This window comes from Nicotiana attenuata, unplaced genomic scaffold (assembly GCF_001879085.1).
Source record: "Nicotiana attenuata strain UT unplaced genomic scaffold, NIATTr2, whole genome shotgun sequence".
Lineage (NCBI taxonomy): Eukaryota > Viridiplantae > Streptophyta > Magnoliopsida > Solanales > Solanaceae > Nicotiana > Nicotiana attenuata.
Genome location: NW_017674692.1, coordinates 6,060 through 17,738, shown reverse-complemented (window position 1 = coordinate 17,738; position 11,679 = coordinate 6,060). Strand labels below are relative to the sequence as shown.

At 37.4% G+C, this 11,679-nt stretch overlaps 1 protein-coding gene across 3 annotated transcripts; it reads left to right on the top strand.

The window, feature by feature from the left end:
• Positions 1 to 2,749: 2,749 nt before the first annotated feature.
• Positions 2,750 to 8,867, top strand: LOC109219130 (glutamate receptor 3.4-like). Of its 3 annotated transcripts, none has more exons than XM_019383553.1 (7): positions 2,750 to 2,768; positions 3,146 to 3,521; positions 4,455 to 5,791; positions 6,577 to 6,854; positions 7,178 to 7,209; positions 7,307 to 7,716; positions 8,030 to 8,867. In XM_019383553.1, the coding sequence occupies exons 2-7, from the start codon at positions 3,200 to 3,202 to the stop codon at positions 8,486 to 8,488; spliced, it is 2,838 nt and encodes a 945-aa protein (XP_019239098.1). In that variant the 5' UTR covers positions 2,750 to 2,768; positions 3,146 to 3,199; the 3' UTR covers positions 8,489 to 8,867. The 3 variants fall into 3 exon arrangements, with proteins under 3 accessions (XP_019239098.1, XP_019239097.1, XP_019239096.1); XM_019383552.1 differs by lacking the exon at positions 2,750 to 2,768 and adding an exon at positions 2,818 to 2,970; XM_019383551.1 differs by lacking the exon at positions 2,750 to 2,768 and having other exon boundaries at positions 2,992 to 3,521.
• Positions 8,868 to 11,679: the final 2,812 nt, after the last annotated feature.

Here is an 11,679-nt window from a genome sequence, read left to right as displayed (position 1 = left end):
GTTCAAAGAGCTGGGAGTGGCCATTGAAGTCCCTGTTACAGTCTTCAGTGACAGCAAATCTGTTATGCAAATAGCAGCTAACCCCATCTTCCATGAGCGTACAAAGCATATAGAAATTGATTGCCACTTCATTCGAGATAAGATCAAAGACGGTGTTGTCAAGACAGTCTATGTGAATACTCGAGACCAAGTAGCTGATTTACTCACAAAAGGGTTTTGTCAAGCTCAACACATGTTTCTTCTAGGCAAGCTTGATGTGCTAAACATTTTGCACCCTCTAGCTTAAGGGGGAGTATTATGACTTGTATTGTTAGTTTATTAGTTTGAATTTGTGTTGATAGTTAATAATTGGTTAGCAGTAGTTAGTTAGAGTGATGTGGCAGCGTCCCATTGGTTAAGTTAATTAGTGAGTCGGTTAGTGGAGTTCTGTATATAACCACCTGCACAATCCCTAATGAATCAGATGGAGTCATTTTGTCTGAAAATGCTCTCTTCTTCTCCTCTCTAGAAGCTTCCTCCATTAAAGAACTTGTCAAGCTTGAGGCTTCAAGTGCAGTTTAACACTGTTTTTGGCAGAGAGTATTGTTTAGGGGGAGAATTTTGAGACAAGTGTTAGCATGTCACTTGTGTTTGCTTCTTTGTGAAGTTGTTCTCTCGATATTTTTTGTTGTCTTTATATAGTGGATTGCTCATCTCCGTCCGTAGATGTAGGTCCATTGACCGAACCACGTTAAATGTTTGCGTCTGTTTTGGTATATTTCTCTTTTGTTATCTGACTTATCGCCGTTCAAGATTTGCTTTATAGCTTGCGTATGACACCTGATTATTTCGATCATAACACAAATTAATGATACACTAACAACCTACCAACAAATTCAAAAGAAACCACGAAGACGACAGATAATATTTCAGTACTTGCAAACTGCTGAAATTCAGTATTTGTAAGTATCACCTTTTATTTTGGGCTTGCAAGTATCAATTTGATAATCGGTATTTGTTAATATTGAACTTCAGTTCAAATATTGATAAAATATTATTAAAGAACTTGTCTGAAAGTTATTTTAAGTGAAACAAAGATTTTCACACACAAATTTTCAATTCCGTTTTCATGTGAATTCATTTGCAAACACAACGTAATAACTTTCAAATACTCTTTTCAAAACCTCAACTTTAAACATTCTTTTTCTTTTCAACTTCAATCTAAATATTGAATATTTACTTACTTGCAAGTCCGGCAAAAGCCACATTGTACGAGTCAGAGACCTTTCTTTCACGAGAAACTAAGAGATCGGACAAAATAGCTTCGTAAGAAAAAGAGACAGAAAAGAGATCACAAAAAAAGACCACTAATTATGTTTAACTAGAAATTAAAAAGGAAAAGCTTATGGCTAAACGAGTCAATGCACAGTTGACTCTTATATAACAGAAAAATACTAAATTAATCACTAATGCTCAAGGCAAGATGCCAATTCAATATACGATAATGATAGATTAGGACATTAATTAATATCACCTTTAATAAGATATTTTAGGGTATGGGTCCCAAATTGATCACGCTACCCCCTTCCTCAACTAGGAAAATTCTATTCTTTCTCCATATAAGTAGCACCTTTATTACTTTCCTTTATTTCTTACGTAAAAATATACTACTATTTAATTTCAGCTACCTATAGAGCGTAGACCCCTAAAGATTTTCCATAGCCTTTTCTAACGGTAACCAAGTAATTTACATAATTACATGCTAAGAAAAAAGAACCCACGTGTTTCACGAGAAGATTAGTAGGTCCCACTCCACATGACACTATCTGATGAAAGTTATGTCCTGTCCACTAGTTTGCTCTTATCCCACTCATCTGTACCATCTGATATGTCTCCTTACTTTTTTCAATAAATTATTACTAATACAAACTCTTATAATACACTAAGGAGAAGAATCAGTTGCTGTAAAGTAAAATGAAAAGAAGGTAGACAACTAGGGAAAGAATCATTCTATTCTTTCCCGAGCTTTCAAGACTGTTCCAATTTGTAATATGCTCTTTAGAACATGATAAATGCAAACGAATAATACATAAACTAAGTGATTGTTCCTTAGTGTGTTATTTAAATGAGTGGACTCATACCTTTTTTTTTAGGTGTTGTCTTATTGAGCTCGTGAATAGTGAAAAGTGAAATAATACGAAAGAATAGAGGTACAAGACCATAACTTCGAGTGTCAAATTCTAACTATTAGAAAATATGCTTCAATAGTGTTGTTATGTGACCAGAAGGTAGTTATGGTTTAAGCTGCATTAAATTAAAGCTGCGAACAATAGACCTCTTGTGATCTGCTTCTTCCCCGGACCCCGCGCATAGCGAGAGCTTAGTGCACCGGGTGGACCTTTTAATGTTATGCATTGTTAAGCTCTTAATCTTCTTGTTGAATATTCTAAGTTTGCATCCACTACTAATATATTCTCTTTCTCGTCCACCAAACTTGATTATGTTTAGCATTGTTATTCAAATCAAATTGTATGTATTGTCATATTGTGTAGCTGTAAATAATGTAAATTGTTTCCAATGTATGCTAACCAACCTTATTGGTTTAAGGTTCTTAATTTAATGCTTATAATTATTCAAGGTTGTAGCCGTGTATGAATTTTAGCCATTTAGGTAATCTCAACGTGTCAACGCCCACCACATCCAACTACCAAGATTCTCTATCATACATGTATTATTATTTCTCTACCTTTCTTTATCAAACTGTCTATTTGAATTCCAAGACAAAATGGGTATATATTTTCCTCCAACTTGTTCTTATTTTATTGACCTTGTTGTTCTCCAATTACATGTGGCTAGCATGCATCAGTTTATACATAGTTCATTAAAAGATTCTATTTTTAGTTGGGCTTTTACAAGTTTACTGAATTGTTTTGTCGCATTTCCCAAGTGGGAGACGAAATCATACTTGTGCAAGTTGCCATTTCTTTGGGGGTACAAATTTACTGTACTTTTGTTGTTTTCTTGGAATGAAGCTTCCTCTTTCTTGTTGTGATGTGACTTCTGCTTGTAAAGTTGTTTATCTTTAGGACCCTTCTTGAAAATCTTGAATCTTCCACCTTCAAATGTTGAGTTCTAACTTCTAACATTTTATCTTTGTTTCTTGAAGAAATGGTGATGTGAATTGATTTTCAAAAGTAGCCACTTTTTGGCCATTTTGGGGATGGAGGCTAATTTACAAAGGAAGAGAGTATTTCTTTTGTTGGTTACATGGATTTGGGTGCCTCTGGCAGTTCTTGGAGGGACTGGGAATAATAACACAGCAAATGCCACTGCTCCTTTAGCTCCATCTTCTTCTTCTAGGCCAAGGGTGGTGAATATTGGAGCTTTATTCACAGCTAATTCTGTTATTGGAAAGTCAGCAGAGCCAGCCCTTTTAGCTGCAGTTAATGATGTTAACTCAGATACTAGTATTCTCAGAGGAACCAAATTGAACCTCATTTTTCAGGATACTAATTGCAGTGGATTTGTTGGCACTGTTGATGGTAAAAGGTTTTCTCTTTCTTTGTTTATAATTATCAAAATAAGTAGTACCACTGCTTCTTTTTCATCTTTCGTCGAGCCGAGGGTCTGTAGGAAACAACCTCTATACCTTCTCAAGATAGGAGTAAGGTTGCGTACGCACTACCTTCCACAAACACCACTTGTGAGATTACAGTGGGTGTTGTTGTTGTTGTTGTAAATTAAGTAGTACCATACTTCATTCCCAGGAATATGGGCATCTTATCATTTGCAACATGATATCTTATATCCTAAACATATCCATTAATTTTTATAGCTTACCCAACTAAGTTGTGATTCAGGTGTAGTTGATTGATTAATATGCATTCATTAAGTTTAGATTAAGATATGGTCATTTGATCCTGTTTTGTATATTGGTCAAATTTCTCATGTGGAGATGCGGAGTGAGGGAATTTTTATCATGCAGTAGCTTAATTTTAGAACTTAATGGGTTGTGGTAGAGGTTTTAGGGAGTATTTTGGAAGTCTAAAAAGAAAAATCACAAAAAGCAGTGCACTTTAGACTGGAAATGAAGGGTGCTGTACTACCTTTTGGAATTACAGGAGCAAATTTCAGTTCATGAACTGTTCTTGAATTCTCCAATAGTTTAATGTCTTGGTACCAATATTGTTTCGCAGACTAAAGTTGTCTCCATGTGACCTATAGGTCACGGGTTCGAGCGGTGGAAGCGGCCACTAATGCTTGCATTAGGGTAGGCTGTCTTTATCACATCCCTTGGGGTGCGGCCCTTCTCCGAACCCCGCATGAACGCGGAATGCCTTGTGCACCGAGCTGCTCTTTTTTTAGACAAAATACCTTGTTTAAAACCATAACTGAGGCCAGCCTTCCTGTCAAAAGGTCTATTTCCTTCTTTTCTTTGCCCCTCTTAGTATATGACAGGTAATTCTGCCTTGTAGCTTTGCAGCTGATGGAGAAAGAAGTTGTCGCTACAGTCGGTCCGCAATCCTCCGGAATAGCACATGTCATTTCCCATGTTATGAATGAACTTCAGGTCCCTCTTTTGTCTTTTGCAACAGACCCTACTCTATCCGCTCTACAGTACTCGTATTTCCTTAGAACTGTTCCAAATGATTACTTCCAAATGTATGCTATAGCTGATGTGGTTGATTATTTTGGATGGAAAGAGGTTATAGCCATATTTGTTGACGACGATAATGGTAGAAATGGGATATCTGTGTTGGGTGATGCCCTTTCAAAGAAGCGTGCCAAGCTCTCTTACAAAGCAGCATTTTCACCTGGAGCCAGTAGTAGTGAGATTGATGATTTGTTAGTCAGTGTAAACCTTATGGAGGCACGAGTATATGTTGTTCATGTAAATCCTGATACTGGGCTATCCATTTTCTCAAAGGCAAAGAATCTGGGAATGATGACCGGTGGCTATGTTTGGATCACTACTGATTGGCTTCCGTCCTTTTTGGATTCTTCAAATTCAGTTAATCCAGAAACTATGGACCTTATACAGGGAGTTGTCGCACTTCGCCATCACACCCCAGATTCTAATCAGAAAAAGATGTTTGCATCGCGATGGAAAAACTTTAAGGATGCTGAAACTTCAGGTTTTAATTCTTATGCACTCTACGCTTACGATACCATTTGGCTACTTGCTCGAGCTCTCGACCTTTTCTTCAAGGATGGTGGAAATGTTACCTTCTCTAATGACCCCAGATTACATGATACAAATGGAAGTGCTTTGCATTTGTCATCCATGCAAGTTTTTGACCAAGGACCGAATCTATTTCAGATACTCGTTGGCATGAATGTCACAGGTTTAACTGGCCAGATTCAGTTTGATTCTGAGAAGAATTTGGTTCGTCCAGCATACGATGTTCTTAACATTGGTGGAACTGGATCACGCACGGTAGGTTATTGGTCAAACTATTCTGGTCTATCAGTTGTACCTCCAGAGGTTTTATACTCAAAACCTCCAAACACTTCAACCAGTACCCAACATCTATACAATGTCATATGGCCAGGAGAAACTGTAACTCGACCTCGAGGATGGGTGTTTCCACATAATGGAAAGCCTCTGCGAATTGCAGTGCCTTTCCGTGTTACTTTTAAAGAGTTTGTGCATAAAGATAAAGGACCTTCTGGGGTAAAAGGATATTGCATTGATGTTTTTGAGGCTGCGATAGATTTGTTGCCTTACCCTGTTCCTCATGTCTATATTTTGTATGGAGATGGCAAGAGAAATCCCTCTTTCAAGAACCTGGTCAACGACGTCTTAACAGATGTGAGTTCTTTGATTATGTTGTTGAATTTTTAGTCATTGACTATTTATGATGAAATATTTTGATGAGACTGACTTAAGATCTGAGATCTCTATACATTACTAGTTACTGCAATACAACAACAACAACCCAGTAAAATCCCACAAGTGGGGTTTGGGGAGGGTAGAATATACGCAGACCTTACCCCTACCGGGGAGGGGTAGAGAGGCTGTTTCCGAGAGACCCTCAGCTCAAGAAGACGATACTAGTTACTGCAATATGAATCCTAATTAATTTTGAAGTGTGAGTGCTTGTTAATTAACATCTATGACATATGAAGTAGATGTTCGGTTTTCTGATGGAAAGAGTTACAGTCTGTAGGGGGATACCATACTAATATTGATGCCTGAAGTTTTCTGTTCATGGAATCTTAAACCCACTGTGATTGTAAATGTTGTTGTTGCGTCAGCAAGTTCAGATAGACGTTATCCAGCAGAATGAGTTACTTGTGCGCTTGCAAGGTGCAATTCTGATGTGGTGCATTCGGTTGTTAAGAGAACTAATTCCGTAAGATTCTTATAGGGGTTAAGAAGACTCTTCAAAGAAAGTTTATCAGTTAAGGAGTTCCCTTACCAATTTAACATCTTGTGCTCGTTGGATAGTGTTTTGTAAACAATGCTCCTAGATCAGTCTCTAATCTGTTCCTAAATCAGGGTATTTGTCCTTGATTTGTATGAGAGTTCAACGCGAAATGTGGCGCTAAAATAATATTTTATGATTACTTATAAGGATATATTTTTTTTCTTAGAAATATGATGCAGCTGTTGGGGATGTCACGATTACTACAAATCGCACAAGGATTGTGGACTTCACGCAACCTTACATGGAATCTGGACTTGTCGTAGTTGCTCCTATCAAAGAGATTAAATCCAGCCCATGGGCATTCCTTAAGCCATTTACCCTCCAAATGTGGTCCGTAACTGGGGTCTTCTTTCTCTTCGTTGGAACTGTCGTTTGGATTCTTGAGCATCGACATAATCCTGAATTCCGTGGTCCACCAAGGCAGCAGCTTGTTACAGTTTTTTGGTTAGTAGCTCAGTCTTATAACCTCTTTTTATATATGCTTTGTGTGAAAAACTTTGCTTCTCTGAATGTTCTGGAATGAATTTAATTGTCCGTGCATTGATGTGGATATACAAATCTAAACAAAGGCCTTGGTTGGAGATAAATAGAGATACTTTAATTAAGAACATTTTGCATTTGGTCAAAACATGACGACTCTTTCTTTAGCCAAAAAAGTTAAACTCCTGATGACATCATCAATGCAGTGAAAAATCATCGTCTTACTCGAATCATTGTACTAATCGGATGTATTAACTCTGGTGCTAAGATCTTTTTTATTCTTTCAGGTTTAGTTTCTCAACAATGTTTTTCGCACACAGTACGTACATCCTCTTCAATTTTTTAAGATCTCCTGAACATATTTGGACAGGGAGCTATTCCTCGCATATCTGACACTCTTCTATGAATCATAATAGGAGAAAACACAATGAGCACCTTGGGACGCTTAGTGCTCATCTTCTGGCTATTTGTCGTTCTAATTATCAATTCGAGCTACACAGCTAGCTTGACATCCATCCTGACGGTGCAGCAGCTGTCTTCAGGAATTCAAGGAATTGACAGTTTAATTTCAAGTAGTGATCCAATAGGAGTCCAGGACGGGTCATTTGCATATAATTACCTCATTGAAGAGCTAGGTGTTTCAGAATCACGGCTTCGTATATTGAAAACTGAAGATGAATATGTCAGTGCCCTCGAGAAAGGACCACAAGGTGGTGGTGTTGCTGGCATTGTCGATGAGCTCCCTTATGTTGAGCTCTTCTTATCCAACAACAAATGCATATTCAGGACAGTAGGACAGGAGTTCACAAAGGGCGGATGGGGCTTTGTAAGTTTTTCTTGTCCTTCGCATTACTATAAATGTCACAACATATTATTGCACGTATGAAGGGGAGCCTTGGCATAACTGGCAAAGTTGTTGCCATGTGACTAGGAGGTCACGGGTTCAAGCCGTGGAAACAACCTCTTGCAGAAATGCAGGGGTAAGGCTGCGTACAATAGTCCATTGTGGACTGGCCCTTCCCCAAACTTGATGCACCGGGCTTTACGAAATATTATTGCACGTATATATTCATATTATGCAAGGATTGATGTACAAGCAATCCAATCTACATTAGCTGATCTTCACTATCGATGGCCAGGCATTTCAAAGGGACTCTCCGCTGGGTGTTGATCTGTCAACTGCAATTCTTCAACTGTCAGAAAATGGAGAACTCCAAAGGATCCATGACAAATGGCTAACGAACAATGGATGCTCTTCACAAAACAACCAAGCTGATGATACTCAGCTTTCTCTCAAGAGCTTCTGGGGCCTATTTCTCATATGCGCCATTGCTTGCGTCCTTGCTCTTATAGTGTTTTTCTGCAGGGTATACTGTCAATTCCGGAGGTATGATCCCGAGCCAGAGGAGCCGGAGATTAGTGAACCTGAATCTGCACGACCTAGTAGGCGTACCCTCCGCTCCGTTAGTTTTAAGGACTTGATTGACTTTGTTGATAGAAGAGAAAGTGAAATTAAGGAAATACTCAAGCGTAAGAGTAGTGATAACAAGAGACATCAAAGTCAGAGCTCAGATGGGCAGCCGAGCTCGCCTGTTTGAATCAGAGATTTGTGATTTGTCGTCGGGTTCCCCTTGGGATGCGGCCCTACCCCAGACCATGCGTAAATGCAAGATGCTTTGTGTACCGGGCTGCCTTGGTTATCTCTTGCTCAATGCACCTTAGGTTGATATGTAAATGATGCATGTACAATTTATTGTTGAATAACCTCATTTCACAAACAGAAGACTAGGTATATTAGAAAAGAAGAAAAAAATGTGGTTTTGTATACTAGTAGGAGAGAAAGAATAGATGGAAAAAGTGGTATATTTGTACTAACGAGTGTCATAAAATGATGTAATTATTAACATTTTGATCAGTTTGCTTGCTTTTTCAGTAAGTTTATCTGATGTTCAGTATATTACGACTTTGAGTTCTTCACCTCTCTGTGCATTGTTGTATAAGAAGTTTCAAAGGAACCTATAGTGATCGTGGGCTCGTGGCTATTCAACTCAACACCTTAGGGCTCCGTTTGGTACGAGGGATAAGAGATGATTCATTCCGGGATCAAATTTGACATGAGTTTATCTCACGCTTGGTTGAGATAAAACCGCGGTATAACTAATCCGGGATTAGTTGTCCGGGGATTGTAGTGTTATTTTTATTCCTATGGGAGGCTGGATAACAGTCCCAAATAACTAATCGTGGAATAACTTGTTTCCAACCAAACGACTTAAACTTTTGAATTAAATGTTCAAATTATTTCACGCATTACATATCAATAAATATAATGTACGCCTAATAATTAGTCATTAGCTCTATATCGTAACGTTAATACATAATAGCTGATTGGTCATTGATGATTTAATAAAATTGATTTACTAAATAATACCGAGTAAGATAAGGTGAAGCGATCCAAATCAACTCTATATTGTGGCGAGGTAATCGTCTTAGCAAATATTTGGTAATACTAATTAACTTTTTTGCAGCAGAAACAATTTAGAACAATTTCTAAGGGACTTTTCTTTAACGACTACGGTACAAGTAGAAAAGTTTTTTCAATTTTTATTTTTTATTTTTTTTCTGCACTGTTTCTTCAATCAAACACCGAAATCTCTTCATCAAATTATTTTTGAAACAAATCAAATGTCATAAAGTATTCTGTGTTCGCTCAAGGTTCAAGGAAAGGCCGCATGCCAAGGGGCGTGTTACAGACAATTTACCTTAATGCAAGCATTAGTTGCTACTTCCACGACTTCAATCCATGACGTATATATCACACAAAAATAACTTTACCATTGCTTTAAATCTCCCCTTCGTCTCATCCTTACGGTATAAGGAAGAGACCTGAGTAGCTAATTACCTTATAATTCAATTTGAGAAACAATATGCATCCAAAAGTATAGCTCCCCACGAAACATAAACATGTGTGCACGCACATGACACCTAATTAGAGGCATAATAAAATTCCAAATTAGTGGATGGGCGTAAAGAAAAAGAGAAAGGCGAAGCATTAAAGAAAAAATCGAAAAAAGGAAGAAGAATATATAAAGATATTTTAACGAATCAATGCCACTCACATGCATTTTTAAATTTATTTTTCTTTTCCAAACCTATTAAATTATCTAATGTCAATGAGTATACTAGATTAATTTATTTCCTCCAATAGATTAATTAATTTAATCAGTTCAATGTCTCCTCATTATGTTCGTAGGGGACCATGGAGAATCCAAAAACATTACGTGATTGATGATCATATTTAAAATATTAAATTAAGGGTCCAATTGTTTTTCCTCCTTTTTTTAAATTTTTTTTTTAAAAAAAACACCCTTTTCCATTTAATGGTTGCATGATTTGATGGCACATGAACTGACTTTTCTATCATGCACTTGTAGGTCGATTCCTTTAAGTAATATCTCATTCTTTATTTACTCATTTCTTTTAGTCGGTGACTAATGTATAGATGAATAGAAATGGTGAATTAATGTGTGACTTTGCATTCATTCACTAGTATATTACATATAGTCATATAGATATAGACGTGTACATAAATTTTTTAACCCTTATCTCTAACTACATTTAAACATTAATTTAAATCTTATATCTATCTTATCTGTCTTAGCTATAGGATAATTTAATAATAAGATTGCTACTTTTTTTTTTTTTTTTGGTAGTGGGGGAGGGATAAAATCTTGTATCTTCTTAACATAAGAGAAATACATACTCAAATATCCAGGCGTGACGTCCTTGGATTTTTTGAATCCCCTTGTCAAAGTTTCTAGCTCAGCCACGACTACTTTATTCCAGAAAATAAGCAAATCAAACAATTGTCTTGAATTGGTAAGTTATAGAAGAGAGAAAATAATTTGTTGCTATTAAACTATATCAATAATATAATTTTTCAAGGAAAAGTGCAGTAATCAAAGTCTAGAATTTTGCAAGGGATTTTTTTTTTATATATACCATATATGAAACCTTATTACCAAAAATGTTCATAATTTGTTAAGTACCCGCCCAGTCCACACTTTTACTACAATTTATATGCCAATCCATAATTAGACAAATTCTGCCATTTAAAACGCGCTAAAAAGAAGGCACGAAATCTGCGTTTGATTCTTTCCACATTAAATTCGAATTTTGAAACGTAAAGAGATCTCATTGCTGCGTAATTCTCTCATTCACTACAATTCTAAAACAACGCAAGCTTCAGGAGCTCCAGTACTCAATTTGCTTTTACAAATTCTACAACGCAATACAAATTGTAGAATTCAAAATTGTTCTTCATCGACCTCAGTACTCAAATTGTCGAACCTATATTTGTTCTTCATCTTTTTTCTCTCAACTACACTAAATCATGTCAAAAATCCCAATAATGCTAAAATTGAATGGAAATTGGGATAACTATTAGGACCTGGCTCTTTGTCATCGGGCGTGGCACGGCTGTGGCAAGGATTTGGGCGTGATGGCCTTGTCAATGGCCTATGTGCGGGCAAAACGATCATGCGGACGACGGACATGACATTGGCATTGAGGGTTGTTGTGGGCAAGTATTGGCCAAGGCCTTGGGACAGGCAAGGCGCGCTTGGCAAAGGCTTGATGAGGCAGCATGGGCAATGTTAGGGCGGCATGGCACGGCATGCGCGCCAAAGTCGGAGGCATGGCACTTTTGGGTTGTGGCAGCTATGTGCGGGCTAAGCTAAGGCAAGCGGAAGGCAGGATAATGGGCAAAGGCTTTCGAATAGCTAAGGCAAGG

Excerpts from the sequence above, each read along its gene's own strand:
- LOC109219130 (XM_019383553.1), top strand. The coding sequence starts at position 3,200 with ATGGAGGCTAATTTACAAAGGAAGAGAGTATTTCTTTTGTTGGTTACA. Across the intron at positions 7,210-7,306 it reads AACAATGTTTTTCGCACACA|GAGAAAACACAATGAGCACC; the intron begins GTACGTACATCC and ends GAATCATAATAG. Across the intron at positions 7,717-8,029 it reads CAAAGGGCGGATGGGGCTTT|GCATTTCAAAGGGACTCTCC; the intron begins GTAAGTTTTTCT and ends ATCGATGGCCAG.